At 37.4% G+C, this 21320-nt stretch overlaps 1 protein-coding gene and 1 pseudogene across 5 annotated transcripts in view; both read right to left on the bottom strand.

The window, feature by feature from the left end:
• Window positions 1-14616, bottom strand: part of LOC145786775 (uncharacterized) — a 52221-nt gene extending 37605 nt beyond the window's left edge. For 4 of the 5 annotated variants that reach the window (XM_082598513.1, XM_082598515.1, XM_082598516.1 and 1 more), the window contains exon 1: window positions 14407-14616. In XM_082598513.1, coding sequence (XP_082454639.1) covers window positions 14407-14518 — 112 coding nt within the window. In that variant the 5' untranslated portion in view covers window positions 14519-14616. The remainder of the gene's footprint in view (window positions 1-14406) is intronic. The other variant, XM_082598514.1, reaches the window with a different exon arrangement.
• LOC145786804 (uncharacterized) lies at window positions 9460-11182 on the bottom strand (annotated as a pseudogene).
• Window positions 14617-21320: the final 6704 nt, after the last annotated feature.

Raw genomic sequence — 21320 nt, 5'->3', positions numbered from 1 at the left:
AAATTTTTCTATAACAATCAATTTGGTTTCAGAAAAAATCATTCCACAAGCCATGCTGCTTCAATGCTAATACTTAATAGATAGTATCACTAGTATACTCAATGACAACCACCTTGCATTAGGAATCTTTCTTGATTTATCTAAACTAAAGCATTTGACACCATTGACCATAAAATATTGCTAGCTAAATTATATCATTTTGGAATAAGAGGCGTGGCCTATGATTGGTTCATGAGTTACCTGAGTAATAATAATAATAATAATTTATTTGCATCAGACAAAGCTGTCCATATCCAAAACAAAACAACAAAATAATACACAAACTGCAAATGCACAAATAACGAACAACAACAACGAAATAACATCTAAAAATAACAAAATAATACACAAACTGCAAATGCACAAAATCTCAATAAATAGGCTATCTACTGTTACAAGTTTACAGACAATGGTACGGTAGCGTTACAAGTTAGAAGAACTGAAAGTATTGAGAACGATAAAAACAATCAGATGACATGGCAGCCATCAAAACTAGTTAATAGCATACATAGAATTATTATAATGAAGACGGTAATTTGATATATGATGGCAATCAGACCTCATCAGGGAGGCAACAATAGAGTTAGACGATACTTCGCATCTTCCAACAAAAGAAAAAACATATTTACGAAGTAATGCATCAAATGTTATGATGTTACACAAGACTTGATGTTCACGTACGCTATAGTGTTTAGGCAAATTATGTATAATTCTAAACGCATTATTGAAGGCAACACGCAGACGATTAATGTCACGTTGATGATAATTTTCCCACAGATGACATGCATACATTGGAGTACAATAAGAACGGAATAGAACATTTTTAATATCACTGGAGCACTTGTAAAATTTGGATTTTAATTTGTTGGCAGAACAGTAGATTGATCGCACTTGTCGATTTATATCCTTGTCGTCACACATTGCCGTGTCAAGAAAAACACCCAAATATTTGACACTGTCTACGAATTTGATCTCACTTCCATTGAGTCGTACAATTGGATTCATATTTAACTTTAAGTGTTTTGTTTGGAAGTACATAGCAACTGACTTTTTGCAGTTAAAAATGACATCGTTAGAAAGCGCATAATCTTCACACACATTCAAGATACTCTGCAGACCATGAACACTTGGAGAAATACAACAAATATCATCAGCAAACATGAAATGATTAACAAGTGTATTACCTATGTAACAGCCTGCCTTGGTTTTGCTTAACACAGTCGATAGATCATCCATATACACGGCAAATAAGTAAGGACTGAGAATACCACCCTGTTTGACACCATTGCTGACAGAAAAAGACTGTGAGTAATGACAACCCCAGCGTATGTACATCCGCTGATGGGTATACCAATAAACTACTAGACGAACAAGGCACATTGGCACTCCTCGTTGAATTAGTTTCTTGAATAGGAGGTTGTGGTTTACCCTATCAAATGCTTTCGAAGAATCTAAGAATACAGAAAAAACAGGACTTCCACGTTTTCTGTAGTAAGACACAGCTTGCTTAAGTACAAAAATGCACATATCTGTGCTATGCTTAGGTTTAAAGCCAAATTGATTATCGTTTGTTGTGAGATAGTCATTAATAAAAAAAAGTACAACATGTTCAAATAGTTTAGAAATGACAGTAGCAAGAGCAATAGGTCTGTAGTTTGCGATGTCTCTGTAATAGAAAACAAAGAGTGGTTTTCAATGGCACACTATCTTCTAATGTTAACAACAAATCTTTGGGTGTCCCACAAGAGTCTATCTTAGGCCCTTTTTTATTCCTGATTTATGTAAATGACTTTCCTAACTGCCTTCAACACGGAACGGCAATTATGTTTGCAGATGACACCACCATTATATATAAAAATAAAACCGTTTCTACGGTATATGATACGGCAATCAAGAGCTTGTATGCATAGATCAATGGCTATCAACAAATCGATTGTCTCTAAATGTCACCAAAACCAAACATATATTATTTTCAAGTCAAGGAAGCAAGACACTATTATACCACCCACCCTTGAATAATGAATATTCGAAAAAGCAACATTGAACAAGTTGCCTCAATAAAGTTTCTGGGAATAATTGTAAACGAGCATTTGTCATGGAAATCTCATATGGAAATCTTGCTTCAAAAAATAAGATCAACACTCTGCGTGACAAAAAAAATTAAGCCTTTCCTAAACAAACAAGCACTTCTCTCCATTTACCATTCTCTAGTTGAGAGTCAGATATTATATTGTATCTCAACATGGTGTCATGAAAACAAAACTACATTGCAAAAGCTGCAACGTACATGCAATAACTTTCTTCGTATTGTATTTGACATTGACCGCAGAGAAAGCATAAAAGGAGTAATGGAACTCAATAATTTAAAATCAATTAACCACATGAACAGTTTTTTTTTTAAGGTTTGGTTTGGGTGACCGCTAAGTAGTTTTAAAAGACCGCAAGTGTTTCATTGAAATACCAAAAAATAGCCATATTTGCTTAAACGAATTATTTATTAGGCTACTGCAGTTGCAAGTCCAAATTTTGGGAAACCGCTGGAGAAATTTGGGGGACCGTTTCGGTCCCCCAAAACACCTTAAAAAAAACACTGCACATGAAAAATACAGAGATTGCAACTTTCATGTTTAAAAATTCAAAAAAGCTACTTTCCACAACATTCAATGATATAACTATGTGTAAACAATCAAGTAGCCTAACAACAAGAAGTAATTCTTCTTATATTCCGATATATTGCAGAATTAACACTTGCAAACAATCAATACGGTACATGGGGCCAACAGTTTGGAACAAGCTTCCAACTACTATAAGAAATGAATGTACAACTGTAAAAGGCTTTAAATCAAAAATAAACAAGCTAAATCTTCCTTGAAATAATCCCATCTAAGTATTACATCATGCACCAAACATACTAATATATATATACATTTTTTTTTTATTGCCCAGCAATGATTAGCCAATGTGTGTAGATTTATTAGCAAAATAGTAAGATTGTAAGTACTTCTACTGGCCTTCTAGTTCTTGTGTTTTTTGTCCACAGAAGTTCTACAGAGTCTGCAGAAGTTTTTCCATCCTTTTTGACCAATCTCCATCTTTCGGTGAAGCGGTGGCCATGTGCTCCAACCAGTTGTTTTATTTCAATATCTTGGACTGGATCGTCATGCTATTGTCTGATTGTTTATCTATTTTTTTAACGTAATATGCCAAATTGGATATGTTTTGTCACTTTAATATGGTTTAACGTGTAAAACATACGGTAACCCAAATTTATCATATTACTGGGACATACCACTACTACATCCCAGCTGGCGATGATTGTCATTTTTGCATTAATTCAACGTTAGCCAACGTTGGATCGGTGTGGAAGTGACGAGTTTAGCTTACAGGGGTCTAAAATTATCGCTTTATCAACGCAACTTTTATCAAAGCACGCTTGATATCTTTAAGACATAACTTCCCTGGGTATAATTGAATTTCCGCAAGATGATGATGTTGTTTTTTGCTAGTTTGATTTATTTGTTTTTTGTCATTGCTTCATGTCGTCAAGTTATAGCCTATCTATTTTGTGAGTCGTGCAAGGCCTGGTGCGTTGCGCTTGAAATGGCTTTGTCCGTGGTAGGATTTCTTTGTGGGGTTTTCTTTGCCTGCCTTGCTCTTTGCTATGAGCTAAACGCATCAAGACGTGTTCCCCTTACGACCATCAGCACTCTTAATAACGCACCATGGCCGATCTTCATAGCAACTGTCCATACAAATCTTCAATATATCAGCTAAAGTTATGTAGGCTAATAAAGTTATAGCCTATATATGTTTATTTGTTCTGTAACATTTTTTATTTTTTTATTTTCCCTTTATATCTTAAATTTTTCTGAAGGTGTTGCGACCGTGCCAAATTTTTTTCAACTCAATAACTTACTTCGATCACAAGCACGTTTTAACGTTCGCGTTTTGTCGCTTCTACCTTTTTGTTGACCTTTGCTATGCTGACGTGTATTGTTTTGATATGATGGTCAGAAATAAAAAAACAATTCAACTGAACTGAACTGAAACTCTACCTCGCAGTAGCGGTTCCAGCCACCCTCCCTACTAACACGGCGTTCCATCGTTTATTGGACATCATTCTGCAATATTCACTTTACACTTACAGCATAGAACAGCAAGAGATCTGGTTGTTATAATGGAGTGCGGGCCAAACTTAAAGCATTATGCCTTGGAGCGTTATACATTCACTGCAGTAATCATGCTCTCGATTTGATTTTGCAAGACGTTGTAAAGGAGGTGAGGCTTGTTGCCGAAGCCTTAAACTCCGTTCAAGGTGTTGCAGTTGTAATTCGTGAATCGTCTAACTAAACGTAAATCTTTATTCATGTCGTTTTTTGGTTCCGATGAATTTGCCTGCAATTTTCTGGGTTTGTGTCCTACTCGTTGGTGCGTTCGTGCTTCTGCCCTCGCTCATGTTGTTAAGTGCTACCCTACCCTGTTGCAATGTCTGACCGACATGACAGAAGATAGTGCAATGGAAGGAGATGCACGTGCAAAGATAGCCTATTCAGCTTGGTAAAATAGGCACACACGATGCGGCTTTATTTTGCGATTACCTGCAGAGGTGAAGTTTTTCAGCCTGCGGAAGCCGTCGCTAGACAGCTCCAAAACAAGAAGATCTCCGCTTCTTTAGCTTTGGATCCATCATGATTTTCCGCGAACGGAACAAAAATCTCAGAAAAAAGTGAGCAAAAACTCCAGCAAAGTGAGCAAAACTCCAGCAAAATTTCGAAACACAGAGGAATCGGATGCTTTGTCGTCTGCGGGAGAAGGAGCGTGGAAACGGCAATACATCAAAGCCCTTGATTTGTTCAAGCTGAGCTTGATCGAAGATTCGACCAGGTGGATCTGCTTACAGCAGCCAACAGAGAAAAGGCCCTTCTGAGCTGTGAACACGGTGAGGAAGGATCTGATACTGAGACCAGCTTACCGGATGCCATCAGAAAAGATTGCCTGAAACGGAACTTACCTTGCTCAGCGATGCTGTATAAGTGGAAGAACCGCAAACGCCGTTCAAAAGGTTGCTGAGATACAGTACTATCGCAACCCTCCAACACTAGATCTCTCTCCCACACTAGATTTTTTCAAAGAAATGTGAAAATTCGTGGAGCTCTGCCTTCGCCTCCCAGTTTCAGCTGCATCATCAGAAAGTTCTTTTGCTGCTCGAAGACGCCTGAAAACGTGGTTGAGAAGCTCAATGACACAATACATATTTATCTTGCGTTGATGTATGTCCACCAAAACATTTTGAACACTGTCGATGTCAAAAAGCTCATGACACAGTTCATATAGAGAAGAATCTGAGCGAAAAGCAATCTTCGGAAGAGTGTGAGAACTCATTTCCACAAACTGTCGTTTTCACATCACTTTCTAATTTGTTCGTTTTCTTTTTAATTTCCTGAACAGCTGATTTGTTGTTGCCGTTCTTCGTTTCTTACAACTTACAATGTGTGTGTTTTGGCGTCGTTTTACACACAGGAGGGACCTATAAAAGTTGCTACCAGTTTTAAGCGTTCTCCTACATAAGGGGGGCCTGGGGGGCGAAGCCCCCCAGAAGCTTATAACACTATTGGCAGCTTCAGCCCCCCCTAAAGAAAAATAGTTTCCGCGCCACTGTCTAGGGGAGACCGGGGCTAAAAGTAACAGGGGTAAGTTGTAACACCATCATTTTCTCTACAACTAAACAGAAAAATGTATTTCTCTATTGCGCCCTCTATCAAGTGTATTGTAGCTAAGTTACAGAAAAACCCTCGTTTCAATATCTCTCCGTACAGTTGAGTTATAACGAAAAGCATTTTTTGCCTACTGAAAGTAAAATTTTAGAAAAATAAACTTGTAGTTACTACAAGAAAAAGTAAGCTAGAGGGCTGGTCTTTCTTTTTGATTATAACCATTTACTTAGGTATTTAAAAAATTAAAGGTGACCAAAAATATGTGGCATTTTATTGGTGAAATATCAAACAGTTTATGGCTAACTGCTATTGGGGCAAGATGTAACAAGAGCTGTGTTATGTTCTTTGGCAGTAAATGAGCTAGATTACTTGGTAACTGTTACAATTATGCGTAATTATAAAAGAAAAAGTGAACGTGGGAAGATTCCACCTGCTGTATTAAAACGTGCTGCTAAGGAAGCCATCACTGGAAATGAGTCTATTCGAAAAATTGCCAAAGATTACAACATATGCCATGTGACTGTGTTCAGACTGGTTAAGAAAGTTAAAGGTAAATTTAACTAACCTACCTAAGATAGCTTACTGATTGTAAGAAAAAACATTGATCACCTGTAGGCCTATGTCTTTCGAGCGTATTCGAACAGTAGACCTGGAGAAAACTGGGTCAGGTGTGAAAAGTGCCAAGGTTGGTCGCATTCTCAATGTACCGAGGGATTGCCAAAGTATTATTGTCATCTTTGTGAAGAGTAAAGGAAAAATGTGAATTTTTGAAATGCATATTATGTTGTGTGCAGTTTTGCTTCAGTGTGTACCTTCTGGTGAACATTTTCTGACCTTGAGAAGTGAATAGACCTTTCTTGAGCAAAAGTGAATGTTCAGTAAAGTGTTTGCTATTTATTAGCAGCAAAAATATTCTGTTACAACTTGCCTCTGCCTGTATTACAACTTTACAACTTGCCCCAGATCCGGGGCAAGTTGTAACGCCCGATTGAAGTTTTTCTAGGCCAATTTTCTCAAAATCCTTAATACATATCACAGGGCTTTAGGTGGAATAATATGCGTAAATAGTCTACCTATACAACTAATCTAAAAACAAGTCTGAGCGAATTTTTTGGACAGACATATAGGCTAATAAATCATCCAAATAAATTTAAAAAAAATGTTTTTCCAAAAAAAAGAGTAATTAAAAAAATAACTTACACAAAACGACGTAAACAGTCAAAAACAATCACAGAACGTAATCTTTCTTTGACTTAAAACGTGGACGCTGTGAACGAGCAGCAGTTCGCGTCAAAATAAGTTCATGTCTACTATCATGGCCGATGACTTCATCGCTTACTTCGGTGGCGAGTTTGACTGCGCGCTCAACTGCTTGTGTGCAGCATGGAAAACTGTCAATCGATGTAGGAACATCGGTCTCGACGAAAAGCTCTGAGCTGTTGGATGCTGAAATCGCGTAGAATTGATGGCTCAGTGAATTTCTGCTGACTCCACCGGAGCAACTACTATGTCATTATTTGCATTCAATCAATCAACGTAAAGTACGACTGGTAGGCTACCACTAGCATTATTACGAATTACTGTCCTGAATACCTGTAATAAATTGCGAATTGTGTTTTAAATATCCCTTCACTTCACTATTATGATTATAGGCCTATGCAGTGTTGGGCGCGATAACTCATTTTTCAGTTAAGCGATAACGATAATCGATAAACGAAAAATGCCTAAAGCGATAACGATAAACGATAAATTATCGCCGATAACGATAATTTTTTTCTTGATTAGCGCTGCCCCATCCCATGCAGCACAAACTGTTTTCATCAACATGACGAAAAATCGAACATAATATACTGTAAAGGGACAAAACTTTTTGTAAGTTATGCAATTTCTTGGTCCAGAATCAAACCACTGAGGTAACCGCCGTGCTTATAATTATACCTTCAGATACCAGTTGGATGCTTTTATCAATTGAGTTACACTGCCGCTTACGTGCAGTAGGCAAAATAATTAAATCAAATGAAAATACCATAGAAAATTCCAAACTTTGTATTTTGCTTTCTACGGGCTGTTTACAGCAAAGTCAGCAATAATTGAAAAAATTCCAAAAAACGCAAAATGCTTGAAAATTTATCAGTAATCTTAAGCGTTATTGGTAGTAAAAATGTGCATACTGTGAAATCCATCAAGCTTGTCAAATTAGTCGTGTTTGTTCAAGAACAATAACATAATTATCGTAATTTACTGATAATTTCAGATAAATTTTTTCTGTTTTCTTTGTGAACACCATCATTAAAGCAATGGCAGAACGCTGAGTTGTTGAGATAAGAATTACAATATAGGCACTGTACTATTAGTGGGAATAAAGATATTTGATTGAGCGTTGGCTATGTCGCATAGGTAAATCGTCGTCGTATCCAGGCTTACACCCGGTGGTTGAAGATTTAGATTAAGTAGACGGGAAGGCAAGGAAGCCAATCTTCTTGTCCACTTTCAGGCATGCCTAAAAAAGTGTCCTGCGAAAGACAGTGTCCTGCCCTTTCGATTGCCGTTCCAGCGCTCTCACCACTCGGCTATGCAGCATAGGTAAATGAGAAAGGTTATACTGTATTTAGCATAATTTTACCACGCAACTCGATGCGCCTATTGTCATGCAAAAACTACTACAAGATGCAAAAAGTGTGATGTCGGTCTGCATGTCAAATGCTTGCAGCAATATCATATTCTGCAATGACTTGCTTCAGTGATGGTGGCGCGAAAGACCATGTTTCCAATGCAAAAGCGGTCTCGTATTGCGACAGTTTCATAAACCACTTACCAATTTCTTTCGCTTCGCTTCAAAGGAATCTGTACCGCCTGTGCGCTTACATTTTAATTGTGAAATTCACTCGCGATTGCCGATTGCAGCAAAACAACAAGAGACTTGTTGCATGCATTTCATTGCATTGCAATTTGCAACTCTAAAAATTATTGCGTTGTCAGGGCCGTCGCTGCAGGGGGCGTGCTCTTCCCATGACAACGACCTGTGCACACACACTTCAGGCACTGAAGAAGAACTGGTTTTAATTTTAGTTTCATGAACTAGGTGGCTAGTAAAAATATTACTTTTCATGGTCTTTCCCCTTTTCCACTTAAAATTTATCGCCGATTAATTATCGGCAATAATCAAATAGTGCCTTTGGCGATAACGATAACTGAAAAAACAATTAAGCGATAACGATAAGCGATAAAAATTTATCGCCGATAAATTATCGCCGATAATGCCCATCACTGAATATGTTTTACTGAAACAGAACCCAATTATGGTAGGCCTACTTGCTTCAGTCAGTAGGGTAACACCCTACCTGTTCTGCCTTCACTGAGTACTGATACCTGTGTCCAGGGCCGGATTAAGGTTTTCATGGACCTGGGGCTATTGGTAATCTGAGGCCTATATTTCATTCCCCTCATTGTACCAATCACAATTAAAATGAAAGAACAAAAATTATACCCGAAGTACAGTATTTACTTAAACTCATTCAAATGACATGTTTTCTGGATTTAGACAAAGCAGAGCTGTTAATAACATCATCGGTGTCTATTTTTTCCAAAATTTTGTTTTCAATGCAGAGTAGAGCTAAAGAATGCAACCTTTTCTGGCCCATGGATGAACGCAGTTGATTCTTTACTCTTTTAAGCACTAAAGAAATCATCAGACAAAAATACATTCTTAGTAGCCTACAACAAATACGCTAGGAAATGCATACATAAACTCATTTTCATTGATGAATCTAAACATTCGAGTTTCTTTGCTGCATTCGCTGTTAAAATAGTGTTGTTTAAGCAGTGCAGAAAAATGAATCATCTCTTCAGGCAGTGGTTCTTCTAGAATCTAGATCATCTGGATAATTTAGTGAAGCAATGTTTTAGCACTCTCTCCAATTTTACAGTTAGACATGGTGTTTAATTCCGCCAGAAACAAAAATCTTATTTGAAGACGATCGTATGCTGCAATTCGGGATTTCATACACAAAATAATTTGGTCAATGATTGGCAAATATGAGTTTACTTTGAATCTGCTCGATGGATCAAGTGATGTGTCTTCAGATCCACCTTTGCTATCCAAGCATACTTTTCTTCTCTTCCTTCTTGAAATTTCTTCAATCAATATAATGATGACAGCCACTCAATACTCTACCCCAGGCTTACTCAACTAATCTTAACAAAGGTCCAGTTTGACAAGTTGTATATTTTTAGCGGTCCGGTGAACAAGTTATTTCACACGCAACCACTAAATGGCTGAGTGGCCGAGTGGTTAGCGCGTTGGGCTCGCAGTCGAGAACCTGCATGTTCGACTCCAGCCACCCGCACTTGCTGTTGTTTCTCTGGGCAAGAAACTTTACGATAATTGCCTCTACCTAGTGATCGATTTCGAGTAATGGGTAGTACCAAATTTAAGTCATAAGTAGAGTAGACAACCGGTGTAACGGTCCAGGAGTTACTGCGGTCCAAAAGTTACCGTGCTGCTGTAGCGTGGCACTCTAAAAATGACGTCACACTACAAATAACAAGAGCTGCCCGGCGCTTCTGAAGGCAATACAAAAACAAAAACTTTTCAACTAAGTTTAATTGGGTAGTTACTCTCAAAATAATGCATACTTTTTTATTTAAGATTAATTAATGCCTAAAATTGTCAATGTAACTTTTTGAGCTGTAGAAATTACAATTATTTTCATAAAAAAAATAACTAATTACATTTGGCAACCCTGGTAACTTTTGGACCGCAGTAACTCTTGGACCGTTACACCGGAAACAGACATTGCCGTCGGCTACAGCGTGGGTCAGGTGTACGTCGGAAGGCGTACACCGATGCATAGCGCTCAAGTCCGCTTTCCCGCAATGCAGGATAAAGATAAAACAAACAAACAAACAAAAACAAAAGCTAAACTATTTTATCAAACCACTTTCTTAGGTAAAATGTAACTCGAATTAGATTTCTGAGAAAGTATTGGAGAGTTTGGGAGTCGAAGACCCCTAGCAACTAGGATAATCACAGTAGAAATTGCTTCCTCCCAGTAGAAATATGTTTAAAAAAGCCCTGAAACGTGGCAAAGAGGGTATTCTTCCAAAAACTCAAGGTCCACCATCAACCCCCAGAAGGTCCGGATTCGGAGCGCGGTTCGCCAGTTGAGTAGCCCTGCTCTACCCTTTTCTTTGAGTTCTTGAAATTGGGATCTAAATGTTTGAACAAAGTTATGTAGACCCTGAAGCAAATTTGTTGCCTTATTCAAAGTAATTTTGCTATGCTGTAGCGCCCGACTAGTTTTATGAAACCGTTCCATTATGCAAGACCATAACTCAATTGAAATAACGGTTTCAAGCTTTTCCATTAACAAGATAAACCCCTTGGCTGTTTCTTTAGTCTGTGATTGTTCGTCATTGTCATCAGACATTGCTTTCAAGACTTGAAGAACTGCTTGATAACTTTTTCTTAGCGCATGTATAACGTCATATCGTGTGCCTCCTAATGTGTACCGTATCAGACGAAGGCTTAATTGTTGGCAAATGAGTTAAGAAGCACTGGTTTACACAGTTAGCATTCGTTCTATGATATTCGTCCTTTATTCTTTCGATCCTGATAATAAGCATGTCAGTTGCTCTTAGTAAGTTGTTATCGGTGGGCCTATTTTTTTGGTGGGCCTGGGGCTGCAGCCCCATCAGCCCCCGCCTTAATCCGGCCCTGCCTGTGTCGTCCATATACCCTGACTTCACTTTTTATAGGCCCTATAGGCTACTAAGTAGTCTACTTACTTACATACCGTGCCTTCACCTTTTATATAGGCTACCAAGAAACCGACTTACGTGCATATCATGCCTTCGCCTTTTATATAGGCTACCAAATAGCTACCAAGTAGCTTACTAACTTGCATAGGCTGCCCTGTCATCGCCTTTTATATACGCTACCAAGTACTTAAGCTACTTGCATACCCTGCCTTCACCATTTATATAGGCCATCATGTGGCCTACTTATTTACATACCATGCCTTCACCTTTGAAACAGGCTACTAAGTAGCCTACTTGCATACCATGCCTTTACCATTTATATAGGCTACCAAGTGGCCTACTTACCCAGTCAGCAAAGGTTCGTGGGGCCCACTTGGGCTGCATATGGGTTACCTACATTGTACTGCGTGGGCCCCAGTACCTATGTGTCCATGGTTTGCAGAAATGTCCCAAGTGGGCAGCCCACCTACGTCTAATGGGTGGGCAGCCACCATGAAACCATTATTAAAATGTAAACCGCCGTCGCATTGTATCGTTGTATATATTCAATTTTTATGATTATTGCACTTTAATATAGCATAATGGACCGGTGCGAACGTATATTTTATAATTTTTCATCATGGTGGGTAGCCTACTTCATGCCCACAGAAAGCCCAGGAAGTTTATTTCAAGAAATGAAAATAAATTCCCACATACATTTTCATGATATGATAACATTATTAAGATAAATTCAATAAAAGATGTCGGGAATCGGTTGTAAAGAAAAAAATATGAAGTAGGCCGCGCACTTGGGGCATAATCAGAAACATCAGATAAACTCACCTTAAGCCCACAAGCCCACGAATGCCCATGGAAATCCCAAGTGGGCCCCACGAACCCTTGCTGACTGGGTACTTACATACCATGCCTTCACCTTTTATATAGGCTACCAAGTAGCCTACTTACTTGCATACCATGCCTTCACCTTTTATATAGGCTATCAAGAAGCCTACTTACTTGCATACCATGCCTTTACCTTTTTTTATATAGGCTACCAAGTAGCCTACTTACTTGCATTTGCATACCCTGCCATTTGTATAGGCTACCAAGAAGCTCAGACGACGACGACTCTGCCATCACCTTTTATATAGGCTACCAAGTACTTATAGGCTACTTGCATACCATGCCTTAACCATTTATATAGTCTACCAAGTAGCCTACTTACTTACATACCATGCCTTCACCATTTATATAGGGTATCAAGAAGCCTACTTACTTGCATAATATGCTTTCACCTTTTATGTAGGCTACCAAGAGCCTAGTTACTTGCATACCAAACCTTCACCTTTTATATAGGCTACCAAGAAGCCTACTTACTTGTATAGCCTGCCATCACCTTTTATATAGGCTACCAGGTACTTAGGCTACTTGTATACCCTGCCTTCACCATTTGTATAGGCTACCAAGTAGCCTACTTGCAAGTTTAACTGTATGATGATTGATGAATCAACCATGTTTGGTGGATGTGCGGCGCACACACTCTGAATATACGCCACTGCAATATCCAGGTTTGCCATCGACATGAACCCCAAAATAAGGACAACAGAAAAATTAAATTTTTATACAAAATAAAACAAACGTTTTTGAACAAATCTCAGCATTTATACGAGTCATTATATATCACATGCCATATTGTTTGCCAGAAACAATATGTTCCAGGAACTCATTGTTCGTAAAAAAATACTTTGTGCATCTCACGACAACTCAGGTCTAGGTTTACTTTTACTGTAGTAGGGATTTGGCTGTCATTCCACTAAGTATATTCACTAATTGTTAAATATAAGACAAAATAAGGACTCAAATCAAAAAGAAGGACATTTCCTAGCAATAAGGACAGTAATATTTTCTAAGACAGAGTTCTTCAAAATAAGGACAAATCTTAGAAATAAGAACGGTATGGCAACTCTGGCAATATCCCTGGAATGGGGTGATTTACCGATTAGGTCCGTGTTGTGCACGGTCTTCTTGGCGTTCAATTAAAAAATGGTTTTCGATTTCGCCATTTACTCGACAAACCTCCTAAGAAACTCGAGTTGCTAAGCCATCTGACTCCGACGGCCCTCCCTACTGTCTACCTACCATGCCAAAGTGTAGAAGCATAAAGCAATGCACAAGCAAGATATCTTCAAAGATGATATCAGTTGTTCTATCTTGATTACTTAGGTAAGAAATTCTATCTAGCTGGTGATCTTGTTATGTTAGTTTTTTACTGTTATCATGCACCGCATAGCCTACATTATATTTGGGCAATTTCTATAAAAGCATGCAGATTCGGGCAACTCGTACGGCTATGGTCAGACACACAATTAATACGCTTCCATGCCCAGTTTTTCTTTGCTGTGGCATGGCACTTCAACACTCAAATGTTGAGCGTTTTTTTTTTTACTGATACAGAGTAAGTGGACAAAAGAAAGAAAAAAAAAATGGCCTTGAGACGATGAAAGAAATCTTAACGCTTCAATGCAACTTTAAAGGTGGGGATTTCTGTGTATTTTTGAAGTTAAAGATAAGCTCGTTAAAAACATTAGATCTTCGGAGAAATATACGCAAAGAGAGAGAGAGTAGGCTACGGTATTGTGTATAAACTGCGTAATTTCCTTAGAGCGTGTTACAAAACAATTCTGTGCCACTTTTCCTTTTCATAAATGTTATTGTTTAGCTAAAACCTGGCATTTGGTGTAGTAAAACGCGTTTCTTATTTTTCCTCCTTTCACAAAAACCGATGGCAGCAATATGCTTTGGAAGTATCCTGTTTAAGTAACATAATAAACGTGTTTAACACTCGTAAATTGGTCAGCGCGACAGACAAATTTGTCAGGAATCGTGCATCATCAAATATGGTAACCCTACTTACTCAATGGATGGCTTTCTTTCTTCCTCCATCCAATCGAGTTCAATGAACAGATTGTTGCGGTCAATGTCAGAAGTCCGTTAGTAGACAAGAATGAATTTATGTGAGGATACATTTACGTACAGATGGCGTTGCAACATTAATCAGTTTCATATCTGTACAATGCTGACAAATGCTGTGATGGCAACAGCATTTGCAGAATGAACGACCACCTTTAAATCACGAGATGATCAAAACAAAAAGACACACAAGACAGTGAAGTAAGTCTTCTGTGACGCAATAATTTACTAAGTTAAAACTTAAAAATAGGCTTAATGTGTTTATGTTCAGCCTTCTGCTCTTTCAATTCAATTTATTTTTCTTTGTCGAAACGCGAATAAACAGTAGGCCTACTGTAGAAATAATATGCAGCAACAAAACCAACAAAAGGAAAAGGTGACAAAACCGAATTGGTTTGACGTGCATGTACATTGTACATGCTACACAATAAGCGTGCATTTCAACAACATACAATTCATGAACATTGAGTAGTGGTTCTTAATGTTTTTCCTTGTTGGCACCACTTTGAAATCATCAACTAGTTTTCGCACCCCTTCTAAAATGACTCAAAAGTAACGTTGTTTACATGTGTAAAACAAAAGTTGTTTAATGTACGATTGTACGTACACACTAACCTACGGTTTAAGTAGGCTATTCGAAGAAATTTTATTCTAACATTGCGATGCCTTAGCATCGATGATTTCTAGTGTTTGTTGAAGCTGAAACGCTTCTTGGTTCTACATGTAAACATAACCCTTCTGCTGCTGCAATGGATTTAGTATCAGCTTCGTTTATAACAATATTGTTATTAGCTTTGAGTCTTTGACAGTGCTATTCAAAACATATTGAATGCTGTACTTGACTGTACTTAATTAAATTAGTGACCCCTTCCTCAGTATGTACGCCATCGACTTGGTTAGCCTTGCTAAAAAAACAGCTTGAAACAAAAGAACAGAAAGAGATAACTTGAATAACATCACAGCAGTTATTGATGTTATTGCGGCACACCGTGCACAAAAGTGTGCAGATTGGTATTGAGCCAAGCTGGCCACTCTGAAGGCTGATAGTGGCCACCTTTTGAACAAGCGTTCCGAACTGGTGGGTAAATGTCGTCATAGAAACAAATTTAATCTCAACTACTTCAAAATAAAATAAATTCCTTTTGATTTTCACAGGTTTTTTTTATAAAAATTTTCATTTGATTTTTACAGGTAATAAATCTCATTTAGTTTTTACAGGTTTTAAAAACAGATTTCATTTCATTTGTTCAGATTACTACAAGTTACATCATCACAATTCCTTGTGATTTTCAAAAATTAAATTTCATTAATGTATTGTAATGATGTAATGTATTGTATTGAGTTTAAATTTAACCGTTGTTATTGCGTTCATAAACGTAGTTGCACTGATGAGAATTTAATATTCGAAAACGCGTTCTGCAACACTGTTTTTTGCACTCTGCAATGCCTGATGCATATTTATCTGTAGATTTTCATCACGCATTGAAGCGGTGATCTGATCATGAAATTTTCTAGGGTTCGAGAAAAAGTTTTCTCTGCCTATAAAACGTTGAATGGTAGTTTAATCAATTATTTCTGAAAGTTCCTTGGTTTCATATTATCTAAATTTTATTTGATTTTTACAGGTTTTAAATCTCATTTAATTTTTACAGGTTTTTTTAAAAAAAACAATTTTCATTTATTTTGTTCAGGTTACTACAGGTTACATCATCACAATTCCTTGTGATTTTCACAGGTTATAATTTTGAAAAATTAAATTTCATTTGCTTTTTATAAAAAAATTCTATAGGTTTTTTTATAGGTTTTTTCACAGGTTTTTTACAGTTTTTTACAGTTTTTTTTACAGTTTTTTACAGTTTTTTTACAGTTTTTTACAGGTTTTTTACAGTTTTTTACTGGTCATTTACAGGTTTTTTTTTTAGGTTTTTTCACAGGTTTTTTTATAAAAATTTTCATTTGATTTTTACAGGTAATAAATCTTATTTAATTTTTACAGGTTTTAAAAACAGATTTCATTTCATTTGTTCAGGTTACTACAGGTTACATCGTCACAATTTCTTGTGATTTTCAAACATTAAATTTCTTTTGATTTTTACAGGTTATAAATCTCATTTAATTTTTACAGGTTTTTTAAAAAAAACAATTTTCATTTATTTTGTTCAGGTTACTACAGGTTACATCATCACAATTCCTTGTGATTTTCACAGGTTATAATTTGAAAAAATTAAATTTCATTTGATTTTTACAGGTTATAAATCTCATTTAATTTTTACAGGTTTTTAAAAAAAACAATTTTCATTTATTTTGTTCAGATCACTACAGGTTGCATTGATCATCACAAATGCATTTTGCTTCTTTGTGATGTCATAGATGTTGCCATCAAGTTGCTTGGTTTCCAGTTGGACAAATTAATTGAAGCTTTGTGGTAATGGATGGAGGTAGCCCTCAGTAATTCTGAGGTTTTTTCCACAGATTGGATTACGGTTATAATATTTAATATCTTTTCAGGAATTACAGGTTTAAAGGGTTTTTTTGCAGATTAAATTACAGTTGTAATATTTAATATCTTTTCAGGAATTATCAATTCATTACTTTTTGCATGTTTTTCAGACCTTCTGATAATCCGTTAGGTGAAACGATTTGTAAAGGCTTCAGATAGTAATAACTATATTTGATTTATATTTAAAGAATATGTGAGAGTTGTTTTAAGTTTGCGGGCCCCTTGTAAAGGTTATTGGCTTTTAAATTCATTCCGGGTCCGAGTCTAAAAGTACCCCTGGAACACGCTGTCAACGCTACTGGTTGTTGTACGTTCATCGTAATATATTAAACGCCATTGTTTTACAGATATCATAAGACTAAGTAATGGCAGTCAGTGGGGATCGAGTGTGACCAGAGCTGTGAGCAGGCCCGGATTTAGGTGATAGGGGGCCAGGGGCACTTTTAAATTGGGGGGCCTCCGTGCAAAAAAATTTTTGCGCCTACGGCGCGAAAACCCACCTTTACGTCCACATTAGCATTAATGCACTACTGCACAGCATTTTTCAGAAACTTCAAAGGATGAAAGAAAGAAAAGATAACACAAAATCACATTTTTTCTACGTAGGGGGGCAATTCAAAAGTCGGGGGGCCCGGGGCACCTGCACCCTCTGTCCCCCCCCTCCCCTAAATCCCGACCTGGCTGTGAGTCCATTTGTGAGCATTTTTTTCTTTGGAGAAAATTGGAACAACAAATTTATAAAAAAGGAAAGTTGTGATGAAATTACGCAAGCTGAGAAATCAAACAACAAGTAAATCACGAGGAAATAAGACATTGGATAAATAGACAAAAATGCAAAAAGTTTATCGTATTTATATTTTAAGTATGTAAGCTTATTTATCGTATTTATATGTAGGCTAGGCTATGGCCGAAAACGTTCGTAGTTTATGTTCAGTTTAATATATTATGTTAAATGCCGTGTGGTTGCTTGGTTTCATCTATCTATGGTTGAAGAAAGTCATCTCTTTACCAAAATTGTATTATATTTTAAGGTCCTCACACTAAAAAATCACATCTTTCGTCCAAATATGTTTTCAGTTCAGTTTAGTTTGTTTTTATTTCTGACCATCACAACGAAAAAAAAACAATGATGGCAAAGGTAGACGACTTATCAGTTATCAGAGGATATTGCAGGACTACAGGAAAAGCTTATCGAACGGCATCACAATCACTTCCATCGACAACTTTTTCCCTAGTGTCACTTGGAGAATTCGGGACTTTGGTTAAAAAAAGCCAGTAATTGGTAACGAAGCAACGACTTCTCTGCTGCCGTTTGCGACCACGAATCTGTGCGAGCAAGGATTTTCGCCACTGACGATTACTAAAAGCAAGGCTCGCAATCGCCTCGATCTTGGTGACGATCAGCGCATTACGCTCAGTAAAATAAAGCCGTGCATTGAAGATAGGTATGAAGGAAAAATTTCTGTTTCCTCAATCACACTAAAATAAATCAATCATTTGTTTGTAATAATTCATTGTTTCATAGTAGCCTACTGTGTATTACAATTAGTTGTCTGTGGCTTTTTCTATTTCGTGCATATCAGAAAAAAATACATTTTTTGATGTTTGAGGCTTGGGTCGTGAGATATTCATAAAACTCAGATTTGGGTCGCGCCCAAAAAAAGTTTAAAAACCACTGCGTTAGCTTATCACTTAAAGCAAGGTAGGCAAACGAAAACCCCTGAAAGAAATCCTACCACGAGCAAAACCATTTCAGAACGCAACGCACCAGGTCTAGTAAGAATAACAAAAAACGATACAGTAGATTTTATTAAAACAGCATAGAAATATAAACAAATTGTTGATGACTTTTTCTTTTCAAGTCACGTCGATAATACTGGTAATCAGTTAATTGCGTCCCGATTAGTCGTAATCGTATGTGCAACCGTAGGCCGCCGCAGCAGACGGAGTGCTACATGCACGTAATATCGTAAGCGCTCTTGAAACATTTGAGTCCCATACTTGATCCAAGCATCGGGGGATGAGAAGATAAGGTTCTCATCATACTAAGCCTTCGGCACTAACGAGAGTAGGGTGGCCAGTTCCTTTCTCTTGGCCGCCTTTCCTTCAGCAATTACGCCCACCCAATTTATTACACCCTGGGTAGAGGTGAGCGGTGTTTGTCAGCAACCAGCTTAAGACGGGAGTCGAACCAGGATTGCATGATTGGAAAGCGAGCACCTTATCCGCTGCCGCATTTTTCCAAAATAAAGATAAATATTGAAATAAATATCTAAGAATATAACTACAGTAGGCTACAAGCATTTCTGTGACATCATTGGCAGTCTTATAACCATGTGCAATTACTGGTCACAGCGGTAAACCATAATCTCTTCGTGGGAAAATTGTAACATAAGATTCTCGGATCCGTTCGTCTGTATGCAATTACCGAAAGAAACACTCTTCTGGAAGCGTCTATTCAAGAATTGTATTTCTGTTAAAAATAGCCTCAAAGCTGTCGAAATTGGGACGCAACACCGTACGCTTCTAAAAACTTGTCACTGCGATACAAACATTGTGAAGTAATTCTCAACAGGTGTTCAAAGGCGATGATGCAATGTTTCAACAGGTGTGATAAAAGTCTTACGAACGATGATGCATTCTTGGCTCATTTTTTGGGAAAAATTCAATGACGTAATACGCTAAGATTCAGTAGACCTGAACGGTTTTATGTGACGTTTGATTTGGTGAACAATTGCCGGGAACAATTATAAACAGATGAAACCAAGCTACCACACGGCATTTAACATAATATATTAAACTGAACATAAACTATCTACGAACGTTTTTGGCCATACCCATGTTAGCCCTTTTCAAATAACGAAAAAATAACTGATTTTACATCTACATTGAAGTAAATAACTGATCTTCACACTAAATTGAAAACGAAATGCATAAGAATGAAACGGCAAAGCAGTGGAAAAAGGCACATCACATGGCGGTTAATTCCGCAAGGCAAACACGCAGCATATGATGAATTAAAAAAAAAATGTTAAGCAAATAAGAAGCACCTGCAGCAAACAACTGCGTATTGAGGCTAGGATTGCATGATTTTATTAGCAAAGCCTCGTGGATTTTAGTGTCGAATTCGGTGAAACATTTACGCAAAGATCTAAAAGATTTCAAGGATGGTTTGTTGTTTAAACATGATTGGCAATCGAATATATAATGTATGGCCGAAAACGTTCGTAGATAGTTTATGGTTAGTTTAATATATTATATTAAATGCCGTGTGGTTGCTTGGTTTCATCTGTTTATGGTTGAAGAAAGTCACCTCTTTACCAAAATTGCATGTGCAATTACGAGGATAACTTAGCTTAAGAATGCAAAAGCTCACACACTGCGCGAGTAGGGCCTATAGCAATGGGACCTAGCAGCAGAATGCGCAGTTGCACCGTACGTGCACCGTACGTTTATTAAATGCTCGTATTTTTTATTTTTATTTTTTTGTATTGGTTGTAAGGTTCAGTCGTCCCCACATGGCTTCATCAACTGTCACGCCTCCAGTTGCTTTAGGTATGTGGAGCCAACTGATTCGTTCAACTAATTTATCTATATTAAACCGTTAAGTTTGGTGGCCGTGTTTATGAGTTAGTCTGAGCATAAATCGTATTGACCTGAAATAAATTGCGACCTTAACAAATTAGGTATCGTTGGAAAGCTTAACTCCTCTAGATTAAAATTATCACTCTTCTCCAACCAGAGACCCTTGGCTAAAAAGTTATGGCCGTTTTTTAAGCAGCACCTTGCGCCGCTAGTGGCGAAAGTGCATTTTTCCTTTTGCGCAGGTTTCTGGTCTCATTTTCAACTTTTTTTCTTACGTGTATAAGAAAGAGACAACTCACATCTGAAAAAATATTTTTATATTTAAATGACGTCACTCTTACGTCATCAAATTAAAATTGCTTACCTATTACTCCCAGCCCATTGATAATTACAGATCCAATACATTTGTTCTAAAAGATCGTGTTTAGACAGAACGGAGCTTCATGTAATGATTCAAGGGGATATTTTGACCCCAGGTCCGGTTTAATGACAAAACTAATTGCTACAAGTGGCGAGAGTATATTATGGGCATTATACAAAAATGCGAAATTTTTAAAACTTTAGCCTACTTCAATAATTATGCCTTCGAGGAAATGGTTGTCAGTTGAGTGCCCAAGGCGTGGCACTATTGTTTTTGTCGAAAATTCGACTCACACTGCTAATGGATATGCCATGTCTGAGGAGTACAGCTCAACTATCCAGTGGAATCTTTCGGGTAGCCCAAATTTGGGCAATACACAAATATCCATCGAACAAGAAAAAATGGGCAAATC

The sequence above is a fragment of the Aplidium turbinatum genome, chromosome 17, assembly GCF_918807975.1.
Source record: "Aplidium turbinatum chromosome 17, kaAplTurb1.1, whole genome shotgun sequence".
In the NCBI taxonomy this organism is placed as follows: Eukaryota; Metazoa; Chordata; class Ascidiacea; order Aplousobranchia; family Polyclinidae; genus Aplidium; species Aplidium turbinatum.
Note: the sequence above shows the minus strand (reverse complement) of the source record. Positions and strands in the feature narration are given on the sequence as shown.